The following is a 22262-nucleotide window of genomic DNA, read 5'->3' on the forward strand; positions in this document are numbered from 1 at the left end:
CTGCACCTGAGTGCACACATGCCCAATGTCCCACATCACAAAGGAGGAAATGAGGAAGGGCGGCCCTTCCTCGGATCTTTCAATTTTGCACTGAACATTTAGGGAGAAGAACGAGCTGCAGATCCAATGATTTCAGCAAAATGCCTTCCATGAGACCCCCAAACCAGATGCCTTGTATGGGTGAGCCTCAGCAGGCAACAGAACCATCATTGCCACAGATACTTGTGCCACTTTAATCATATTGAGAAACTTTTACCAACCAGTCAAAAAGATAAAGGTAAGACCAGTTAGTGGGCAAACACTGAGGTCATGTGCTTGACAGATGTCTCTGAGGCTGCAGCATTATTCTCACGCTGTCACATCTGGTTTATGAAGAGCTACCACTAATGGGGGTTCCTGAACACAAATATTAGAGATGCCACTGCTGCACTCTGAAGCGTATGGCACAGAAAAGACCCCACTGGGGTGTAACTACACCAGTTCCAATGCAGAGGCACACATGCCTACAGCCCAAATAACACTGAGAATGCCTGTGCTGTGCCATGACTTACAAAGCCAGCAAATAAAAATGCAAAATAAATTTGGATTGGTGCTAGAAAATATCACATGCACAGTTACTAAGTGTTGCAAAGTCTATTTAAAATGAGTTTTATTGAGATGAAAAAGTTTTCCATCGTAACTACAGAATGTTAATCAAAACCAGGTGTTTCCCCCTCCATTAGAAATACGAATTGGAATATCTTTTGTTCAAAAAGACTTTAAAAAGTGATCAGTTAAATAGAGTATTTTTGGATGTGCTTTACTCCATACACTGGTTACTGTCTCTAATCTTGCTAATGAATGCAAGCTATCCAGAGGTTGTCTGTGTGTTCATCAGAGGCTTTGAATGGAACCTACTTTTCTGAACAGCACTCAGCTGTGAAGCTACACGGGCAACAAAGAGCACCCAGCAGACCAACCAAAGTGTCACAAACACTGTGCCACGTACAGCGGTGTTGTGCTCAGGTGGAGCATCCTTCTCACCCTACAGAGTACAAAAGCATTGGAAGATTCCAGGCATACAAAGCAGTGTTTCTTGCTTCCATCATCCATTCAATAAGCATCATCTTCTAGATTTCCAGGCTGCTCTGGAATAAGGAGTAGTCCTTTTCTTTTCTGGTGGTTTGAAGTAAGAATAGACAGGCGCTGCTGGATATTCTGCGTCTGGATTTTCTGCCATCATTTTCAGCTTGGCTTCAATGGCCTTTATTTTTGCACTGACACTGAAAAGAGGAAAAACAGAAGACAAATTGAGCTTAATCTTAGCACAGAATCACACTAACAGCAATCCAGAGATTCTGCTGACACTGGAATCTCTATTTACCCCAGGAGCAGCTGGGCAGCCCCCATCACTGCCTCCGCCAGCAGCGTGAAACTAGGAAGCAGGAATCTACTGCTTAAGGCCCACACTATTTCATTCAAATCCTCAGTACAAATCTGCTTAGGAAAGGTCCTCCATGATACAACACAGCACTGCAAAATAACCATCCTTGCACCTACTCAGCACTTTCTTGAGAATTCTAAGCTAGACAAGCACACAACAAGACTTCCTACATCATGAAAAATGATGTCATTTAAAGCGGTCTGAGCATGTGCAGCAGAGCACAGGCCAGGCAAGACTGCTGGAAACAGCAGAGAAATGAAAACCAGACTTCCTCACAGCTACAAGACCGCTTGGGATGGGAAAGCCCCAGGTTCTAATTGAGTCAGGAAGAAACATTATTTCAACATTACCCAAGTTTATCCCAAAGGGAGATGCTCTCCTAGGTTACACCCCAAATTCCTGGGAGTTCTGTTATCCACTATTCTCGCTGGGTATGGACTGAGGAATGTTCCCTTCTCTGCTGCAGTTTCCTGCAGCATCCATCCCCACTAAAACAACCCCACTGCACCACTGACATAGCTAACAATCTGCATGATTGGAGTCTCTCTGTTCAGTACTTCCTAGCATGTTGGTTTTGTTTTTGTTTTTGTTTTTTTTTTTAATTTAGTGGAAATATTTTGTTTTAATCTTACTGTTATAAAGAAAATTCTTGCTCATAAGAATCACTTAATGAAATTAGCACAGCACAACAGCTCTCACTGAAATTCATGTGATTCATGTGAAGAAGAACAAAGCACATTCTGGCCAAACAAGCTCAAGCGTTGCACGCTCCAATTCCTCTCCTTATTTCTTCTCCTTCACATTTCCTAGCGATTTAATATGTTAGAAAATGAACATCAAGTCATAAGGAGCTCATTTCATGTGGGGCACTTCAGAGCATGCTGCCCACCTGCAGGTCAGATTTTTAGTACAAAGAAAACACCAGTTCTTGATCCTATTGAAATCTAAGGTGTTAGCTCCCCACCATTCCCACACTTTGGTCACCTCTCACCCGCTCCATCTCCTACCTCAGGTTGGACTGGGGTGGCTCTGTGCTGGATGATGGCTCCAGACTGATTGGAAGAATCTTCTCATTCTTATTATGATCATATCTCTGCAAATGGAAGACCAGTATTCAAGTCAAAACTGGAGTCATGAACTAAAACGTTCTCTGACAGATACACTTTAAATTTGGATTAATTTAGCTCAGATTTAGTGAATCTTTCATTATGAAGGATTTGAGTTTGATGGCCAATCACCACAACAAATTCTAACCATGTTTGTTGAGTACCATCATGATAATGTGGACTCTGATACTGCACATTTACGTGCACCGTACTACGGATTCTTACGTCTTACCCTGTCTTACTACTTTCTGTTCCCATCTATCTAAGACAAAGCAAAGATGCTAAATTTCTCAGTACTGCATCACTACACTGTTTACACAGACATTGTTCAGAGTGAGAAGGTAACTGAAGCACACAGCTATTCAGAATTACACAGTGATGGAAGAGAAACACATTCAGGATCAATTGTGAACCATCTCCTTTCTGTGAAAAGCAGCTTGTGAGTCTGTCTTCACTGTGGGCAATGGGCCTCCTGAACTATTCGCAGCGTTCTGCTTCCTTGTTTCGCTTGGCACAAATTCAGATTTGTTTTTCAGCAAAGCTGCTCAAATTGCCAGTGTCTAGTAAGCCTTGGCTGCTCATCTTAGAGCTACTTAGCACGGTGCTGTCATTGCCTAAAATAAACAGTTGCTGCAGTAAGCTAAGGTTTTGTGTCGTTAAATCTTTCCATTCACAGATTATAAAATGCCATGCGAGCCGAACTGATTATTTATGTATGTTCTTCCCCATCTCCTGGCTGGCTGCACACTGAGCTACCCTGCTGAACTCCCAGCTGAGCAGACACTCTCCCCCAGCTGAAGCTCCTTTTATGGATCGCCTGTCAGGCATCCGGAAGCACATGGTGCTCCAGTAGCTGCGGCGCTCAAGAAAATGGAGTCTGGATTTGCGCAAGTTCTGATGTGCTGACAAAGGCCTGGAGCCTTCAAAGCCAGTAATTAAAACAACATGGTCTCCTTTAACAAAGATACCTGCTTTTCCTTTCCTGCCCCCCCCCCCCATCTTCTTCAAGATTCCAAAACAAATGCAGCGCTGTACTCAATTAAAAAAAAAAAAGAGTAGGACATTGATTACAGGATAATCAACGTGTGTTAAATAACAATAAGCACCTTCCTCTGCCTCCCCCAAAAAATCTCTCTCGACAAAGGCAGTTATTCAAACTAGGTTGCTTCATATAAGTTGCTGGAGTAAATAACTGCAGGAGGAACAAGACAAGAATTCAGAGGCATTAAAACAAGGATGTTCCAGAAGGTACTCAAGTTAATGTTAAAAACTTGATGTTTTATTCAGTAGAGCAAGCAATAAAATGATATTTAGTTTAGAAGTGAAACACCTTGCTTTATAAGTCAGGAATAATTATAGCTGCTGCCAGATAAGTGCTTTCAGAAGTGGAACAAGTTACAGAGTGCTTAGTAATTGGGAATTTCCATGCATCTTCTATCCAAAAAGGGTGCAAAACCACAAAGGGAAGGATACAATCCTTCAGCCAATCATTCACTAAGCTTGGGGAAAGTTGAAGAACAGAAATTTAGAGAAGTAATCACCTCCCAGAGCTCTAATTAGATGCACCTTTACAAAGAACATCAAGTTAAACAGCCTATTCTCATTCACGGCTAAGTCAGCTAGTTTAGGAGGATAACAGAAGTGGTATATTGTTCATGCTGCTTCCATGAGAGTTATTTCCTAGAACACACTGATACTATCTTGCCAAGCTAAGACAGCCTTCATAAGAATTGTTCCTTAATATTAAATTTTTTTTGACTTTGCAAACTAATTTTTATCTACAGCAACAGGCTTACCTTGACTTGTGCGTGTGCCCACCGCACCACCAGTTTCTTGGAAAGGGCCAGCTTCCCATTGAGACACTGGATCGCCTTTTCTGCTTCCTGCACAGGATGCACAGGAAGACAGTTCAATAAACAAACCAGGTCTTCAGTCATAACCGTCTCAGATGTAAAGACCCTTTTCCTTTTGTAAATCAGTCCTCTGAAAGTAAAGCTAACTGTCTGCAAAGAACGTTTATCCCATTGTATCCCATCCCAGAAATACTTGGAAGACTCCCACACCCAACTGAGCAATCAGGCTTTTATAAACCAGCAGGGCAGATTCTTTCGGTTGTTGCAGGGAGGAAATGGGGAAGATGATCACAAGTTTTGAAAAAAATCAAACGCAGAAGTTGCTGGAACAGCACGCTGAGGGAGCTCTGTGCTCCACCAGTTTCTCAAGAAATGCTGCCATTCCTTACAGCAGTTACATGTCCCATCACTACCCTGCGCTTATGCCAGATCTTGTTAATGCCTGCTAGGGATGTGATCCTCTTGGTCCTATCTTGACTAAGCAGTGACATCTCACTTTGGGGAAGCTCCCACAAAATTCGATTCACAGCAGTTAAAAATGCATGTTGCGATGCTGTTCCACCTTACTATGAATAATCATTCCAGCAGAGCTTTTAGACCTCAAGCGCTGTGTCACAGCTCTTCTGACACCCTCATGGTTTCTGCAGTCTGGGCATTTCATTTATCCCTTCCTGTTTCAGCTTTATATTGATGTAAAAGAGATGGGGAAAGAAGCCACACTCTTGAAACAAGAAAGCAACGTACCTGTTTGGTTTCGAAGTTCACAAAACAGTAACCCCTCGGCTGCCCCTCCAAAGCTCCAGACTTGTGAAAGAGAAAATCAAATTGCTTTACTTTGCCAAACTTCTGAAGGAGTTTGAGAAGGTGATACCTGAGGGGGAAAAAAGACAAATGGCACCTTTCAGTACTTTGGAAGTACAGAATAGAGACACGTGCATTTCAAGCTCAGTGACACAAATGGTTCAGTTCAGTCATACATGAATTCCCAAATATATGCAGAGGTGGACATCCATTACACAACCATAGCCCTGAGCTGCCCGGCCTCATTAGTGACAGTCCTAAACCCCAAAGCACAAAGCCTTCCTCCCAGCAGTGCCAGCTGAAGAGTGTGCAGGAGATCTATTAATAGCTGTTTTTTTGGACAATTATCTAACGGCTCCCTAGGGGGCTGGAGGACTCTGCCTCTTGTCTTTCTAGAAATCACACCTACTTCCAAGCATAAACTGCCCCTCTCCAGCCCTGACATGACTATCTGAAGCTCCATCTCCTCCGTTCCCTCTCTCTGCACAAGCAGTCCCAGCCCACAGCACCTGCAGTTCTTGCTGCCCTCCCTGTCTGCACACTGCTGCTCCCATCCCTTCCCTGTGCCAAGCTGTATCAGCATGCTGACGAGGACATGGCTGAGAATACAGTCCCATTCCTACCTGCCTGGAGAAGCAGGAAGGCAGAATGAGCAGAACCACAACCAGGAGCTGACAGCAGACCAGGTGGAAATAGCACCAGACAGACCTCAGTATGGGTCAGGCAAAATTAAGTGTCCCTGGCTCAGACAGCTTTCCAGTGACATGCACACAGAAGTCAGACACTCTTGCCATTCAGTGGGGAGGGTGCTTTTTTTTTTTTTTAATAAAAAAATGGGAAAAGCTCAACTAAACTTGTATGCTTAGCACAGGGTGTACTAAGCAATGTAGAACAAGGAGCATTTGTTGTACAGACACATCTAACCTTGAAAGTTCCTTGCAGCTTTTTTGGTTCCCTTCATCCCAGTATTTAATACTGCAAGTTGACCTAGCAGGCAAATTACACCTGCCACTGTTTCACCAACTGACTCCCAACCCAGAGATTAAGAATTGTCTAAGGGTTTAATAAGGTCATCTTAGGACTCAACCTCTCCTGATTAGCAGTACAGGGTTAGTTGGTGAGCCATGCAGCCTAAGCCCAATTCCCAGCTTCCCAGATGAGAGAATGCTCGGAGCACTGGAAACTCATCAGGGCAACTCCCACTGCACATGGACCAGCAGGCACTGGCCAGGGCAGGGCATGTCCCGGTGCAAGCAATCAGCAGTGTCCCAAGACACTGAACGCATCAGGTAACTGCAGGGACAGCCCAAGCAGACAATACTTTTCCTAATAAAGCCTGATAGGATGTTCGAAACAAGCGACTGCCCTTTGTTAAGCTTCAGGAGGCAGGCAAGAAAGTTCCAGGAACGTGAGTCATGTCACAGGACAGTCACAGTGAACGCTCAGGATGTGCACTTTTAGAGAGGTGAAGGTACAGCAGGCGTTCAGCCCAGCGATGCAGGAGGGCCAGGCTCCCTTCTCCTGCAATTACAGAGTCATGGGAAGGGCAGTGATGATCCTCACCACATTTTATTTCCCAACAACAAAACCCCCTGTAACTACTGTGCCAAAGGAACAATTCATGTTGTTGGCTCCAACTCCCAACCCGGGAACTGCTGCAACCAACAAATAACACATTTCTGCTTCCTTGGCAGCAAGTCGGAGTCATTCCTTTAAAAAGCATTTTATTAGAAGAGTTTGGAAGCAAACTGTGTAGCCAATTTCATTCAGAATCTTTAGATCTAGATGATACAAGCATGGTTTTCAAACCACACATGCAATTTTTAACAATGCAATTTATCTCCTCTGCAAGGAATAGCTCCAAACGAAGCTGTGTGTAAGTAGAAGCTTTGGCTATAATCTGTTGTTAATACAGTGAGGCATTAAGAGTAACACAAAGACGACTTCAGCACCGAAGGAAGACCTGTCACGGAAAACTTGAAGTGTTTATTGAAGAAGTGTGAACGTGTAAAAAGCTTTATTACGGCAGTGACTCTGCTTATCCAGAGCTTAAGAGTTATTCGCACAGATGTGGCCCCAAAGATCACCACAGCCAACCTCAATTTCCACTTCCTGTCATCTGATGTGAATGCAAGACAAACCCGCAGCTCCCCCATTTCCTTTTCCTCCAGTCTTCCTCCTGGCACCCTGAGTGCTATTCAAACACAGGCAAGGCTTCCTCTGAACAATGCTATCCCAAGGATACTGCAAAGGTACCGGGCCACATGCTAAACCTATTACTGCAAAGAATTTTGCCCCACTGGGAGTCAGTAGGAGTCTCTAACAACAACTCATGCACACATTGTTTTCTAGGTGAGACTCATCAAGATGGGATCGTAGACAAGCAGCTGAACAGCCAAGGAAGCTGAACATCCACTATTTCATACCTGCAGGTAATTAACAGTCATTCAAAGGCTACTAGAAACCAGATAACATACGTATAACTGCAGTACTGGAAGTGCCGCGTTTTGGGCGGACAAAAACTTAAGCCTCCAAAGGCTCTGCACACAGGAATTAGCAGAGCAGGCAGTTCTACTCCACGTGCCATGCAGGAGGTGCAGCAGAAGTCACAAAGCAGTGATGTGAGCAAAGGGCACAGCACAAAGCATCTCCCAGCCCACCAGGGGACAAGTGCTGCGCCGGGCCATGCTGGCAGTGACAGCAGGGAGCCAATGAATTCCCTGCTCAGTGACACCAGAACTGACCGCCTGCTGCCCTCCTCACACCTGCTGCAGCAGAACCCAAAGCAGGGATCGTTCAGCACTGGAACTGCCTACAAATTACATCCCACACCACAACCCGCTGTGTGGACATGCGGTGCCAGCTCGCCTCCTTCCAGCTGCTAAGCAACAACCCCCAACGTTATCTGCTGCCATATGCAGAACAGTTCTCAGGATGCTAGATAAAAGAAATAACCCAAGTAAACATTACTAGCAGGGAAGCTAGCCCACCAGAAGATGCATCAAACCCCAACAAGTAGGTATGACAACATTTGACATCCTTGGAGACTCCCATTTGAGTCACAGCTGCTCAGTGCAATAACCTCCCATAAGCCACCAGCTTACAGGCTGTAATTTGTAGGCAGCCCTACATTCATGAATTCCTATTACCACAGCTTGCACTCAACTGTATACGTTACCTATTAACTCCCCAGTGCTTGATTGCAGTTATAGGTTGCTCTCTAAATGGAAGTCTTGGATTAATTCAAGACTTTCTGAACTCATTTCTGCTCAAGAAAGTCACAACCAGTTATTAACCCTACTAACAACCAATCAACTTTACTCCATCTTAAACAAATCTAACGTGAAAATTGCAGAGGCAACCCTTTAAAATCAGATAAAAGCAGCAAATGAAGAAACAGCTATTTAGCTTTCAGGTATGTGTTTTTAGTCATGCAATTAGTAAGCTCAACAGGGATTATTCAGACAAGCAAGCATGAGCAGAGCTGTGAACCCTTAGGATAAGAAAGCGAGGGTCAGGCTGATTTGTAAGAATTTACTGAACTGATATGGAAACATTACTTTCTCTACACTGACAATGCATTAAAAGGAATTTCCCTTATTGTTTTCAGAATGAAACAGATTATAGTATTTATTTTTTTTCTGTGGAGTACAGACATTGCTAAAGCAAAACCAAAAGCAGGACATGAGTCTTCAGCCAGAGATACAACCCTGTTATGGGCAACAAGCACTGCCACCCATTGCTGGGCAAACTTTAAACGCTTAATGGTATGGAATCATTTCACATGAAGCTGCTGCTGGCTGAGCCTAGATTCAGAGAAACGTAGACTGAAAGAATCTTTAAAAACATCATTAACCCCAAAACATGAAGGACCCAATGCATTTACAAACACCCACAGTTTTCCCCTTGCACCAGCCCAATCTCCTGAATCCTTATGGACCTGCAAACATGCTCACTAAGTCCCATATGTGAGTGTATGTGGTCAGTGAGTGTGGACAAACCAAAGCAACAGAGCTGTGGGATAGAAATGCCAATTAGTGCAAAACCACCCAAAGCTGAATGGCTGTCAAGCACAATGCATTAATGATTCCATTAAGAAGCTAGCATGAGAACTGCTCTGTTAAGATGAACCACACTTAGTACAGAGCCCTACCACCTGCACACACACAGAGATGGAAGGAGAAAAAGTATTCTGTGACAGCACGCACAACAGTTAATCAAAAATGCTTTTAGAGAAGTATAAACCCCACGTTGCTTTGTGTGGGTTTGTTGCCTCTCAGCACCATCCAAATACTAGGCAGCAACCCCTGCTGTAGTTCTGCGGTTTGAGCATTACAGTGGCTGAGATCTCATCTGCAGCGGGGTGATATGAGGAGCACATTGCAGCGCCTGTCCCCCCCCTCCCCCGCCCAGCCCACACCCACCGACGGAACACAACAATAAATGGAACCCCCGGTCTCCCCTTAGGGAACGGGGCACATCCACGGTCCTACCCCCACCCCACGTGGGCAAACGGAGCCGTTCCCAGCCTCAGGGCCACCAGCCCGAATGTGGAGCGCGGCCGAGGGCAATGGGCTGAGAGCGGAGCCCGCGGGCGAGCGCGTACGGGGAGAGCACGGATAGCAGCCCAGGAGGGGAAGGGGAACGGGTGCTGGGAAGGGAACGGGTGCTGGGAGGGGGAGCGCCGGTAACGGGAGCGCCGCGCAGCGCGGCTCCGCGGGGGGACGCGGGGCGGTGCCGCAGGGAGGGCGGCGCCGGGCCCGCACAGCTACTCTGTCGCACACCCGCCCGCCCGGCCGCTCACTCGGTGATCTTGGGGTCGAGGTTGCCGATCCAGAGGCGGTGCCCGTCCTGCAGGGCGCCCTCGGACAGGATGGCAGCGTTCTCCAGCGGTAACGCCTGTCGTTCCGGCTCCATGGCGGCGCGGGGCCGCCCCTCACCATCCCCGGCCTCGCGCAGGCCTCGCCCCGCCCTTGGCGCCCATTGATGACGTCAGAGGGCGAGCGCCGTTTGATGACGACGGCTCGGCGCGACGGTGAGCAATGCCGCGGGTACCCGCCCTCCCGTGTTGCCGCTCCCGGACCCCGGCTCGGCCCGGCTCCGCTCCGCTCGGGCCACGCTGTGTCGCTTTGCACCGCGGTACCGCAGCGAGGCAGACTGGCCTCTGCGGGGCACCGGGCGGGGCGTCCACGGGGTGTGGGAGAAGGGGCCGGGCAGGGCCGAGTGCAGGGGGCGGGGCCGAGTGCGGTGGGCGGGGCCTAATGGGCAATTGCCGGGGGCAGGGCCCGGAATCGGGGCGAGGACCGGGATGGGGGCGGGGCTTGCGCGCACGTGCCGCGTCCAGGGCTGCCGCATGGCTTTATTTGGGTGCGAGGCACAGAGCAGCACTCGTGGCGGGACGCAGCCTTAGAGCGATACTTGTGATTAAGGGGAGCATGAGGGCTTTGGAGCCTCCATCCTAGAGTGGTAGAACTTGAAGTTCTGTTTGACTGGTGCACAAATAGCCAGCCCTGCAGTACCGACTGCTGGCACGCACACACAGACGCACATACCTCAGGCTTGAAGCCTTTTCCTTTTAGCACGCTGATCTACCTACTTCTTCCCTGTACAGGTACCCAATGGCTATGGCATTACGATGCTTTAGGCATCTGCACTCCCTGCTTCATTGCTCTTCACTCACAGTGGTGAGGCGGCTGCCACAGCCCCCAACACGCTGCACAGCTCTGCTCCTGGATGGCTGCAGGCACTGTGCCCACCCGCTGCTGCTGGCCAGGCCACTGGCTACCAAAAAAGGTAAAGCAGAAGCATCCAGTGGTGTTTGCAAACCCCGTACATGATGCCAGATACCCATCGCGGGGAGCTGCTGTTGCAGCAGGGCGGTATGTGGCTGTCATCGCAGTCCCAGCTAGAGCTGGTGCGTGTAGCACGACCTTCACATCTATTTTGGTTTGTGCTCTAAATTGCTGGGCTGTTTACTCACTAAAGAATGTCTGTTTATTTTAGATTCAACTCTGAATCTAACATCAGTTGTAACGTCTTCTTTCTAATCTCTAATGCAATAGTTGAGTATTGTGAGAAACTGAAATTAATTCTGTGTGTAATGTGCAGCTAAAGGTAAAGGGCAGACACAAGCCAAAGTGAACATCAGTGCTGCCTTGGTTGAGGATATTATCAATTTGGAGGAAACCAGCGCAGACATGCAGGCAGTGGTAGAAGCTCTGAAAGAAGATTTCAACAGAAATCTCAATGTCAGAACCTCACAAGGTTGGTACATTTTTGGTAAATGCTCTGTTGCTAGGGTTTTGGGTTTTTTTTTTTTCAAAATTGATTTTCTTTTTATTGAGTTATACACTGGGCACCCAATTACTACAACCTTGACATCCCTTACTAAAGGCTCTCTTCACCCTGAGCTTGACCAGGAAGAATCCATTTTTGTTAATAGCTTCCTGGAAATAGCTTTTCTAAGTGGGAGATGTCAAAAGTGTCTAACTGAACTGTTTGCAGATGTGATGAAGAAGCAGGTTGTCAGCTAATGGTGCAGTAGGGCAGGAAAAATCCAATTGCCATTAAATTAGCCTTTTGGAAATTGCCATCAGACTGGTGTCTGACGTGTACAAACTTTTTTTGCTATGCATCTTTGTGGTCACTGACCTTTACAAGGTTTATTCACCGAGTGAATTGTGTGTTTCAGGAAGGATCATGAATATGTTTGACTAAGCTACAGTTACTATAACACTGAACATATGTATTTTTAAGTAGTATCAAGTTTCAGGGATAAAGTGTAATATTAAACAATGACCAAATTTGAATCATCTACCACTCCAGTTCTGGCAGGGGCACTGCAGTCTTTTGTAGGGCTGGAACGTGTTGCTCGGTCTCTTAACTGTTTATTTTAGCCATCGGTGTTTTTTGTTTTTTTTTTAACTGCACTGATAAAGTACCTCCTGTCCCGTGTGCCTTTTGGTCTGTTAACATTTTGCAGCAGAAATGAGAGAGCAGATTAAGAGTAGCTCAGGGAGAAACAGAATACTCTCAATTAAGTAGTGGATAGCACCTCCTCTTGGGACCTGGAAAAAAAAAAAAAAAAAAAAAAAAGAGGGGTTTAAGGGAACATTGCTAAATTCAAGACAGTAGTTTTCTTGACTTTTATAATAACATCTTGATCTCCTTTAACTTCTAAGTATTAAAAAATAATTATTTCCTCTTAATTCTTCACAATCTTTGTTTAGTTTTCCTATTCTAGTAACAGAAGCAAAAGTTTTGTTTTCATGTGTTTGTGCCCTAACGCTGAAATATTTTACAAATATCACAAGGGATGCATAAACACAAGCAGAACCTGAAGGCTGAAAAAAGACATCATTTTTTTATTTTTGTAACATCTGTATTTTGCACAAGAGAGGGAAAATGAGACACTGTATTTGTACTGCAGCATCATCCCAAACTGTGATGTCATGTTGACATTCCCTTGTGTTTGGTTCTTTCGAGGGGCCCTTGACCACATCATTGTCACAACAAAAGATGGGAAGTTTCCACTGAACCAGCTGGGGCAGATCTCACAGAAGTCCCCTCAGCTCATTGTAGTGAACATGATCAATTTTCCAGAGGTAAGGACACATCACTGGAGGCATGGCAAGGGGAGGTACTTGCCATGGGAGCAAACAGGTTGATACTGAGCAAAGAAACAGGTAGATGAAAGCAGTCACACTGGACAGGGGCTAAGAGCTCAGACAGCACTGTTGCTCTTCGGCTGACACAAGGTGCGTTTTGCTGCAGACTTTGCCATGTGCTTTCCCCAGTTAAGCTGACAAAGTCTCAGAGGAGGTCAGCATAAGGCGCTTGATGCCTAAGTGTTTCCTAAAGCGTACCCAGATTGTGCAACTTGGAAGGATGAAAACTCCCCATCAGTGAGTGCACTGAGTGCCACAACTGAGAGAGCTGGAAAATACCATGACTTTGCCTGCGTCCAGGCAGGAGGGTGGGCTGAGAAATGGGTACACAAGAAACGGAGTCAGATTACCCATGTATTGCCTATGTTTGCTTCCCAAGCCAAAGGATTGTTTTTCACCTGAGCTGGAGCTATTTCTCTCAGTGCAATTGCTTTATACCATAACTGTTTCATAGGCAGATGGAACTCCTTGATAACACTACACACACTACTACTTCACATCATTACTTACAGCATATCGCCAGTGCTTTCTAGCACTGGAAAGCAAATACCAACCCCTGAAGAGTCTAGGATAGAAAATAATTATAGAAGAGGATTTACGACACAGCTTTTACTGAGCATTTTCTTCCTACAGAGCAAGTTCTGTGCATAGAATAACATACTGATGGTCCTAACACGCTGAAATCACCTTTGTCACATTTTCTCTGTCCTTTTGTTTCTGAGTGGGGCAGTTGTATCTCACAAAACGTTGGCAAAGCTTTAGTTTGTGCCTCAGTTGCTAAAAGCTGCACTTCATAAGTGTGATCCACTGCAGTAGCCTGGACCTTAAGTTAACAATAGGAAAGAACATCACAACTAGCACTGCTCCTTGTAGGAAATGCCATGCTAGTGCCAAAGGAACACAGACCAGCTCGGTCTTGTTATTGTCAGCGTCAGAGAATGAAACAAGCTGGCAGAGCGCTGTTGGAGTTCTCAGCAGAACTGTTATTTAACCATAACGTTTGACACCATGAAGGTACAGCAGCGCTCTTAAGATGAGGGGGAGAAGCATTTTAATCACTTTGCAATTAGCAGGCAAACCTGCGCACCTCACCTTTCAAGCAGAGCAGCATCAGCCAGCTGTGATGGAGTTTTTTGTAAAGTTAATCCTAAGTAAGAGGCTGTAAAATAAACATAGAGCTGGGCACAGGCTCTGCTTCTCAGCCAACTGCTACTGCTGTGATGTAATGTGATTACGTTGTAGTGCTGAAGTGGTTAAGTTAGTTAACATTTCCAAATGGTTCTGTGTGATTTCTAGTGGAAAACATTCAACTGGAATTTTTAAATGCTGAGAATCTTTCATCTCCTTTGCCACAGTCAGGCCATGCCTTGGGAATTTATTGTGGTTTCACTCTGCATTGCCTCAAACCATTCAAATAGTTTCAAAGAAGCAAAACAGTTTTCTTCTGTTGTTGCTTCCCCTCTCCCCCCTTGGTACCCTCGCTACCCCGACACTGAGTGCAGCCATAGTTTCCCATTCAGTTTGATCAAAGCTCTCCACACCAATGTAACTTCCTGATCTTACTGGTAACAGAAGTAAATGTTTCCATGTTCTGTGGAGATGGATTGCCAACTATTGACAGAGTTCTGGCATATGGGAATGATTATTTCCTAATTCTTTTTACCTTTTGATCTGTTTTACAGAGCACAGCTGCAGCTATGAAGGCTATAAGGGAGAGCGGAATGAACCTGAACCCTGAAGTGGATGGGACACTAATTCGGGTGCCAGTTCCTAAGTGAGTATCAACCCATGGTTCCCTGAGTTCATCACTGTGCAAGGTAATGCAGCGGGGCTGAGCCTCACATGGAGCCAGCCCTCTGGAGCAGCTCCATACTCAGCACCTCTGCTCATACTGCATCACACAGCATGCTGGCATGCAGACGGAGGCAGCAGCCTTGCTCTGAGCACGTTTGGGTGGTAAATCCACAATTCCTGTGGGTGCTCAGTACCAGCAGTGATGGAGCCCTCAAAACACCCTGAGCAGATGCAGAGGTGTGAGGCTGCCACAGGTGTGATCCAGCCTTGGGGTACTGCAGACAACTGCCACAAAGGGCTTCGTGCACTGCGTGCACACAGACCCCACACACTGCGTTGCACAGAGGTGACTTCTAAGTAAAGATGAACTGAGTTATTCCTCATGCTTTAGATCTACTTTAGAAAATTCTCTTGATTTTTATCTAGCATTTTGATCAGAGAAATCTAATTGCAGCTTTCTGCTGCTGTCGGTAAAGGAAATGACATTTTCATTCTATTTGCTGATTTTCTGTTTCCCCTGTGCTCTCTGCCCTTCCCCCATCCCTCAGGAGAGGAGGCAGAGGAGGAGGGCACCATTATCTTCATAATTGCTGAGGCTCCCGGGTTGCTGCGCAGTGGTTTGATTGTTAATGGGCACTTGGGTCATCCTTGAATATGAATTGCAGGGGAGGAAACTCCGAAACTACAAATCCCAATCTTTAAAAAAAATACTGTTTTTCCAACAAATATGTACATTCTGTCACTTTCTTTCATGGCATTGCAGATCAAAAGCAGGTCTTCTTTTCCCAAGAGAGATCTGTCTCATGAGCTGCCCATTCCTCTGCAGAGAAACTGTTGCTGCTCTCGGTCCCATTCCCCCTGGCAGCTGGCACCCCAGAGCCCCACGTCCAATTCATTTGCAGTTTGCACGATGTGCCCTGCAGGTCTGCCCCTCATGGACTCCTCTCCAATAAGACAGCAGAATTGTTCAGGGTTTTATCCCTTACAGACAAGACAAACAGTTTCTGTCTTTAAAACCTTCTAATGCAAAGGGAGAAAAATGCCCAAGTTCTGAAAGAGAGAACCCTTACATCCCCAAATTGCTTTTTCTGATTTTTCTAAAGTGTTTCATTTTCTCAAATCTCTAAACACGTTCACAAAAAATTCGGGACAGATGCAATGAAATTGCTAAAATGATGGCAGGTGTGCAGAACAAGCAAACGAATCAGAAATTAAGAGACAATAGTGAATAGTGCTCCTGCAGAAATGGATTTTTTCAGGAGGGAAAGCACATGAAAAGTGAAATCAAACCTAAATGATCTTCCCCTGCTCATTAAAACCACTTTTTAATTGGACTTAGGTGGACACACAGGCATTCTATTTTGCCCTACGCACATCGGTGCTTGAGATCATTTCAACTGAACGTTTTAAAATGTTTGCTTTCAGTATTTATTCCATTAGTTTAGGTTTTGCATTGCAGTTAAAACATGCAATGGTTTTAAAGACACACAGGTTGTGTTGGTGTTTACTTCTGCTTCCTGCTGGGATCCCCTCTGCTCCCAGAGGCATTTGCTGTTTGTGTTGCTAGCGCTGCATAGGCAATATTTGTTTGTAGAAAAGTATTCTCTGGGGGTTTAAGAAGAAAAAAAATAGAAAAGAAAAGAAAACCAGCCATGGGAACACTTGTATTGGTCGATCTCGTGGCCGAGTTTGACCTGACCTTGTGTCTTTTATGGTATTGCCTCATTTTTAGATCCATCTTTTTTGGACCCATTGTGTTACACTGGATATTGTTTGTAAATTAGTAATATTTTTACACATGTTTTACTGAAAGCCAGATGACTCATTTGAAAGTTTAATGACTCATTGTGAGCTTTTTTTTTTCCTTTGCCCTTTAAGAAATATGCAAAGATACCTACGGTGAGGAGAAAGGACTCAAGAAATTTCATTTAGAGAAAAAAGCACAAAGCTGAGCTGCATTGCTCCAGATCACTCATCATAATAAGTCTCTTTCACGCTTCTCGTTGAATAATATATTTTGCACCCTATGTTTATCTGCAATTAGGCATGCAGGGTATCTAGTTAAACCTACTTTCCTCTAACTGATCCCTCTCATTCGCAGGAAATTCCTAGCATTTGAGATACAGAAATTATTCTTACCCGCAAAAACGTGCTGTGTTGGAGATCAGATGTGGCCTGCATTGTTTTCACTGCGGGTGTGCTCATGCCATATGCTGGGAAAGGAGCATCCAAGTGCCGCAGTGCTTCAACCACCGGTTGCTGGCTGGGGCAGAAAAAGAAGAGGTGTTACCGTGGGGCAGCACACGGCTCTGCGTGCGCTGCTGCATGGTGCCATGGCCCCGGGCACACGGCAGGGTTTCAGCCCACTGCTCTGTACCTGCAGAGGCTGCGCTGGTCCTGGGCCCTCATCCTTATCCCTGCTGGGGGCGGGCAGCCGTTCCCCGTGTCTGCTTCACACTTTGGCTCTAAGAGGAGGCAGCTGCAACGGTTACTAGACAGAAAAGCAAACACATTTTGAGACAGCTCCAAGTCCCAGATCTGGGGGCAGGATTAAGCAACTGTGCTTAGAAACCGAGGGCCTGGCTTGTGCTGATGGATTCCTTAACCAGAAACAGCATCAGACTGAAGAAGTGTCCATTTCTGGCACTGTTGGTAGCATTGCTAAGAATTTACGTACGGCCTGGGTGGAACGTAAAACCCACTGAGAAACTCCGAGGCGCTGAGCAGTGATAAAAAGGAATTGGTGTTAATAAAGACAGACAAGGAGGCATGAAAGCTGTGACCCTATGCCAAGAAGAAGAGGAAATCTGGCAGCCCTGCATAAACAAAAACATTTCCTTAAAGGCTCAGCAGACCCAAGCAGGCGAGCGATACCCTCAGTACAATCCACCAGAGATGAACACAAGCATGGAAATGAAGGCAAGCTGCACTTGGCCCCAGCTGGGGCAGCCCCTGCAGAGCAGCTCTGCTCGCCACCCAGCAGCTCCCTCTTCCCAGCTCAGCAGACAGGGATCTCTTTCCCTTCCCCCTCCCAAAATGCTGCCTGAGAATCTGACCTCCTGCAGACCTCTGTCTGCAAGCTGTGCCACAGGACCTCTGGCTTGGGATTCTGAAAAAGAGAAGCCCTAAAGGCATCGATGTTGGGATGCACAGGAAACCATGAGTAACCTCGCTCACTTCCAATCAGACATCCCGGTCCTGGCTGCAGCCTGCTCTGAGCAGTGGCCCCTCAGCAGCACCAGATGCTGTCCCCAGTGTGTCCCCTGGCAGGGGCTGTGCCGGGTCTCTGCTCTGGGCCTCTCCGCTCTCCTAGGGGTATGAAATTTCTGTCAGTTCTGGAAAGCCGATTCACCTCTGCCTTGAGGTAGAAATGACTGGTGGTGTTCAGGAACAGTCAGTGCCTCTGCAAACATCTGCAGGAGGGCACCGAGGGGTTGCCACATGGGGCTCAGCTCCCACAGTCCACACTGAGCATTGCTGAGGAGCCCTCACCCCTCGCTCCTCAGCTCTGTGCAGGAAGGAGCTTGGCCTCGCTGTTCCACTCACTCAGGCCATTGCAGCCAATTTCTCAGTATTCCCTATGAAATGTTTATTTTGCAATATCTTCTGTGTGCTGCGTTTTGCATTCTTAAAGTAATGTCGGAACTGCAATAGCCACAAAAATAGTTAAAATATTATTGTTGAGCACCAGCAATCGATGTTGACAGCAGTTGGCTGTTGGTGCTGGAGCATTATCAGAGCTGAGATGATGTGTCAGCTCATCCTGTGTTGGGTTCAGGCTCATGCTGCACTGTGGTTCCCATTTGGGATGAAGAGCTGGGGATTTGCTCTGCACCCCACTGCATGGGGCAAGCTGCAGCCAACGTTCTCTGTGCCTTCTGTATGAGCTGCTCACTCCAGAGCCATTGGTAGTGCTCCTTGTCACATGGGGTGATCCAGGTGTGTCAGTGGAAAGGCCTGGTCACGGTAAGGTCGAGTGAAATAGGAGTTCTGTGGCTTCCAGGTGCAGAACTCCACCTCTGGCACTTGCATGGAGACCGCACTGAGGGCCAGGGATGGACGGAGCTTCCCTCACAGCTTTGCAGGAAAGCTGCACTTCTCAGGTCTGCATCCTGGGTGTGGAGCTGGGTTTTCCCTCTTTCCCCAGATGCTTTGGCAGCAGAAGACATTAAATGCTTCAGCATGACTTCCAGGCACGCCAGTGACAACCACGAAACAAGTGTGTTCAGTCCAAGCCCTTCAGCTTGGGGCTGCAGTAGGAACTTTCCATTTGAGGCTGGAGACTGTCAGTGCAGAGCTGTGTTGCCGTGGCAGACGCTGCACAGAGGCAACTGAGTTGCTCAGGGGACTGAAGAGGGATGAAAGCCCTCTGTGAGCAGTCACAGCACAGCACGGTCTGAGCACAGCCCACAGGGTGCTGTGTGGAGGCCTGCCTACCCTGCCCACCGCAGGAAATCAGTCCGGCTGTGCTACACATTACACTGATCTTTTTTTTTCTCCTCCTCACTGATAGAGTAACCAGAGAACACAGGGAGGGCCTGGCCAAGCTCGCCAAGCAGTCCACCAACAAATCCAAGGAAGCCTTGAGAAAGGTGCGAAGTAAAAGCATCAACCAGGTGAAGAAGTTCAAGAGCAAAGTGTCTGAGGACACCATCTGGCTGCTAGAAAAGCAGGTAAGTTTCTTCCTTGCAGCATATGGCAGTTGTTGGCTCAGTGGGGTGAAGGAGAGCATTTTTCCCACAGCTGACAGAACTTCAGCACTGAGAAATGAGGTGACTCTGAGCTGACTTTTTGGAGTAGGCAGCAGCTGCTGTGTTTGCTATTTCTTTGTGAGATTTGGGGCTTAAATCTCAAAGCCAAATTTATGGTATTATATATGTTATACAATTGTAAACTGAAACAGGAAAACAAAATTTTCCTCAAAAGCTTTTGTAGTGCAGGGGATTATTACACAACCCAGCTGATGGGGAGCAAAGCTGCCCACACCCATCATTGTACCACCACTTACACAGAGCCTGGACATCACTAAACAGCTGGTGCTAATAAGGATTGCTGCAGTTTCTTGTTAATGAGAGGGCTAGCAAGATTCTCTCCGTTAGGAGTTTTTGGCTCTGATTCAGGAAAATACTTAAGCACATGCCTAATTCCCTAAGAGCAAATGTCACTAAAGTCAATTACTTGGGCATAAACTCAGGCACAAGCTGAACTGATGCCTCCGAAGCAGGCTGTGACTTTTTGGCCATTTGTTTATTATCAGCTGAAGTCAGGTACCTTGCAAATGCTTCAGAACTATTCTCTGTGTGCTCACAAAAATAAACATTGACACAGAGAGCGTTTCTGCAAGCAGGAAAAATGGCTGTGCTGTTGTAACTGAATCCTGCTGGGAGGTGGTTTTCCACAGCAGACAGATGTAGAGGTAGTGTCTCACATCTGACTTCCACCTGCATCCAGATTTTTCAGCATGAGGAGAGGTCATATGCTCATATACCTGAGAATTGAGTGCATCTTAATCAGACCTGGGGAAGCAGTGCAGAAAAGCCCCAAAGGCTCCAATTTCTATCTGCATGTGCACCCATCACTCACCCAAAATACACAGATGCACATTTTGGTACTGTTCACATGCTTGCCACATCCGTCCCTTGTTATCAGAGTATCTAATCACTGGGCAGGGCTTCAATGATAGCCACTTAGTTCTTTGTACAAGAAATTTCATGCGTAAGGAAAATAGAAGACTCAGACTTGTGCTGTGCTGCTGCAGATCCAGCAAATGGCAGACAGTGCTGCAGCAGAGATGGACAAGCTGCTGGCAGCGAAGACCAAGGAGCTGCTTGGATAAACACCACGTGTGGACACACTCCCCTTCCAGCAAGAATGGACTGCCCTGTATCCGCTGCCATCCCAGCCTGCAGCCAGGCAGCCTCAGGTGATGGGCAGGGGTTGCTCTCCCAGACCTGGGCACTGGGAGCCCCTGGCTGCTGAGATTTCTGATCCCGGATTGTACGGGAGGGAGGGGGAATGTCTCTGCTGTTCTTCATTCAAGTGTCAACAGAACTGGGTGAAGTAAGATTAAAAATAAAATATTAAGGACAATTGGAGGCTACTGAAAGGATTCCCACAGCATAAGCTGTGACCTAGGAGGTAACACTGCCCTCTGCTTCAGGTAGCAGTTCAGCAAGAGTTGAAGCTCAAGCCTCCAGATGCATGACCACCTCACCAGTCCATTTCCTGCATGTCTGACCCTCGGCAGGCTGCAGTCCCTCTGTACAGCCCCGCTCTGTTGTTTCTAACAACTCTCAAGCTATGCTGGTAGAAGAAAGCACAACATGGAGGGGAAATCCAACAGTGTTCTTGTGTGATCCTTATCATTTATTCTTGCTCAAAATAAAGTCCAGGTCAGCCTGGGAGCTTTGCAAAGCCATCATTTGCCCACATGTGCTGCTGGTGGCATGCTCCAGAGGAAAGGAGGAAGAAGCAGAACCGGGTTCTGAGCATATACCTCAGCCCTTGGTTGCCAGCAGGTACTTCCCAACAGCAGGAAACAGCCTCAGGCAACAGCTAGAGGGAGGGAAGGTGGTGGCCAGCAGCACAGCCCCTCTCCCAGAGCACTTGGGTTCAAAGAGCACCAAGTGCTCTGCAGTCCTTAAATAAACAACTCTCAAAAAGTTAGTTTGTGTGCAGTGGGGAGGGGGACAAGGATGAAGGATTTGCTCTGCTAGGGCCCCACATGTCAACAATTTCTCTGCTTTGTGTATTTTGGCCAAAGCACTTACCATGATAAATGAATAAAGGAAAATGGCAAGCCCAGGGCGGTTACATGGCTCAGTAAATTGCTTTCAGCTGATTACTGTATTTCTTTTGACATTTATCAACTCGGCTTTTTTGCTGTTGTTGCAGCCTCTGCATCCCAGCAGCAGCCAAGGGCCGAAGGGTTTCCCTGTAGCTGTGCAGAACTCACCTGGAGGGCACCACAGAGGCTTCTCATTGCAGAGAAGAATTCCTCAAGTATCTACACAGGGCAGGGGACACAGCTCCCATGTCACCCGCTTGCTGTCCTTGGCCCCAGCACCAAGGGAGCAGCACACAGCAGCCACACCTGCCCTCATGCAGCAGGACAGGGACAAAAGCAGCAGCTGCAGCCCTGGCACCTTCACACATAGGACACCATGGCACCAACCACACACACAGCAGAGTGCAGCTTGGCACACATCAGCCACAGCGCAGGCAGCCAGCACCCAGGAGAAGGGACACAGCACTTACTGTGCCCACGTGAGTTGGCTCACAGCGATGGTTCCAGGTGCGCCTGCTGAACCTGCTCTGCTGCTGCTCCACAGGGCCTGCAGGCTGCCAGCCCTGATCCAGCCACACCAGCAGAGAAAAGTGGAAATAAAAGGCAAACGCTTCCTGCCACAGCATCAGCAGGAAGCCCTCAGTTAGCTGAAGCCTGGGCTGCACCCAGAGCTGATAAGCTGCAGCTGATGCTATTGGAGGGTGGAGAAGGAGCTCCAGCTGTGCTGAACAACACAGGAGGAAAAGAAACCACAGCTAGAAAACACGGCTGTGACGCAGCTCTGATTTCAGTGACGCTGCTTTGGCCACCAAATGAAGTGGGTGCAGTGGC

General features: G+C 47.0%; 2 protein-coding genes and 1 long non-coding RNA gene across 5 annotated transcripts; 1 reads left to right on the forward strand and 2 right to left on the reverse strand.

Moving 5' to 3' along the window:
- Window positions 1-632: 632 nt before the first annotated feature.
- RBM18 (RNA binding motif protein 18) lies at window positions 633-10125 on the reverse strand. The gene is made up of 5 exons (XM_010721039.4): window positions 9988-10125; window positions 5127-5253; window positions 4326-4412; window positions 2431-2516; window positions 633-1262 (listed from the first exon to the last, which is right to left on the reverse strand). The coding sequence occupies exons 1-5, from the start codon at window positions 10098-10100 to the stop codon at window positions 1103-1105; spliced, it is 573 nt and encodes a 190-aa protein (XP_010719341.1). The 5' UTR covers window positions 10101-10125; the 3' UTR covers window positions 633-1102.
- MRRF (mitochondrial ribosome recycling factor) lies at window positions 10076-21471 on the forward strand. 3 transcript variants are annotated; one of them, XM_085239085.1, is made up of 7 exons: window positions 10076-10218; window positions 10795-10976; window positions 11292-11447; window positions 12669-12787; window positions 14533-14624; window positions 19158-19317; window positions 20403-21471. In XM_085239085.1, the coding sequence occupies exons 2-7, from the start codon at window positions 10802-10804 to the stop codon at window positions 20478-20480; spliced, it is 780 nt and encodes a 259-aa protein (XP_085095211.1). In that variant the 5' UTR covers window positions 10076-10218; window positions 10795-10801; the 3' UTR covers window positions 20481-21471. The 3 variants fall into 3 exon arrangements, with proteins under 3 accessions (XP_085095211.1, XP_085095213.1, XP_085095212.1); XM_085239086.1 differs by lacking the exon at window positions 10076-10218 and adding an exon at window positions 10301-10322; XM_085239087.1 differs by lacking the exon at window positions 10795-10976 and having other exon boundaries at window positions 10090-10218.
- Window positions 11442-22126, reverse strand: LOC146543135 (uncharacterized). The gene is made up of 4 exons (XR_014887195.1): window positions 21902-22126; window positions 17022-17135; window positions 16784-16907; window positions 11442-12250 (listed from the first exon to the last, which is right to left on the reverse strand). It is a non-coding gene; the product is annotated as an uncharacterized LOC146543135 (long non-coding RNA).
- Window positions 22127-22262: the final 136 nt, after the last annotated feature.

Source organism: Meleagris gallopavo, chromosome 19 (assembly GCF_905368555.1).
Source record: "Meleagris gallopavo chromosome 19, MGAL_WU_HG_1.1, whole genome shotgun sequence".
In the NCBI taxonomy this organism is placed as follows: Eukaryota; Metazoa; Chordata; class Aves; order Galliformes; family Phasianidae; genus Meleagris; species Meleagris gallopavo.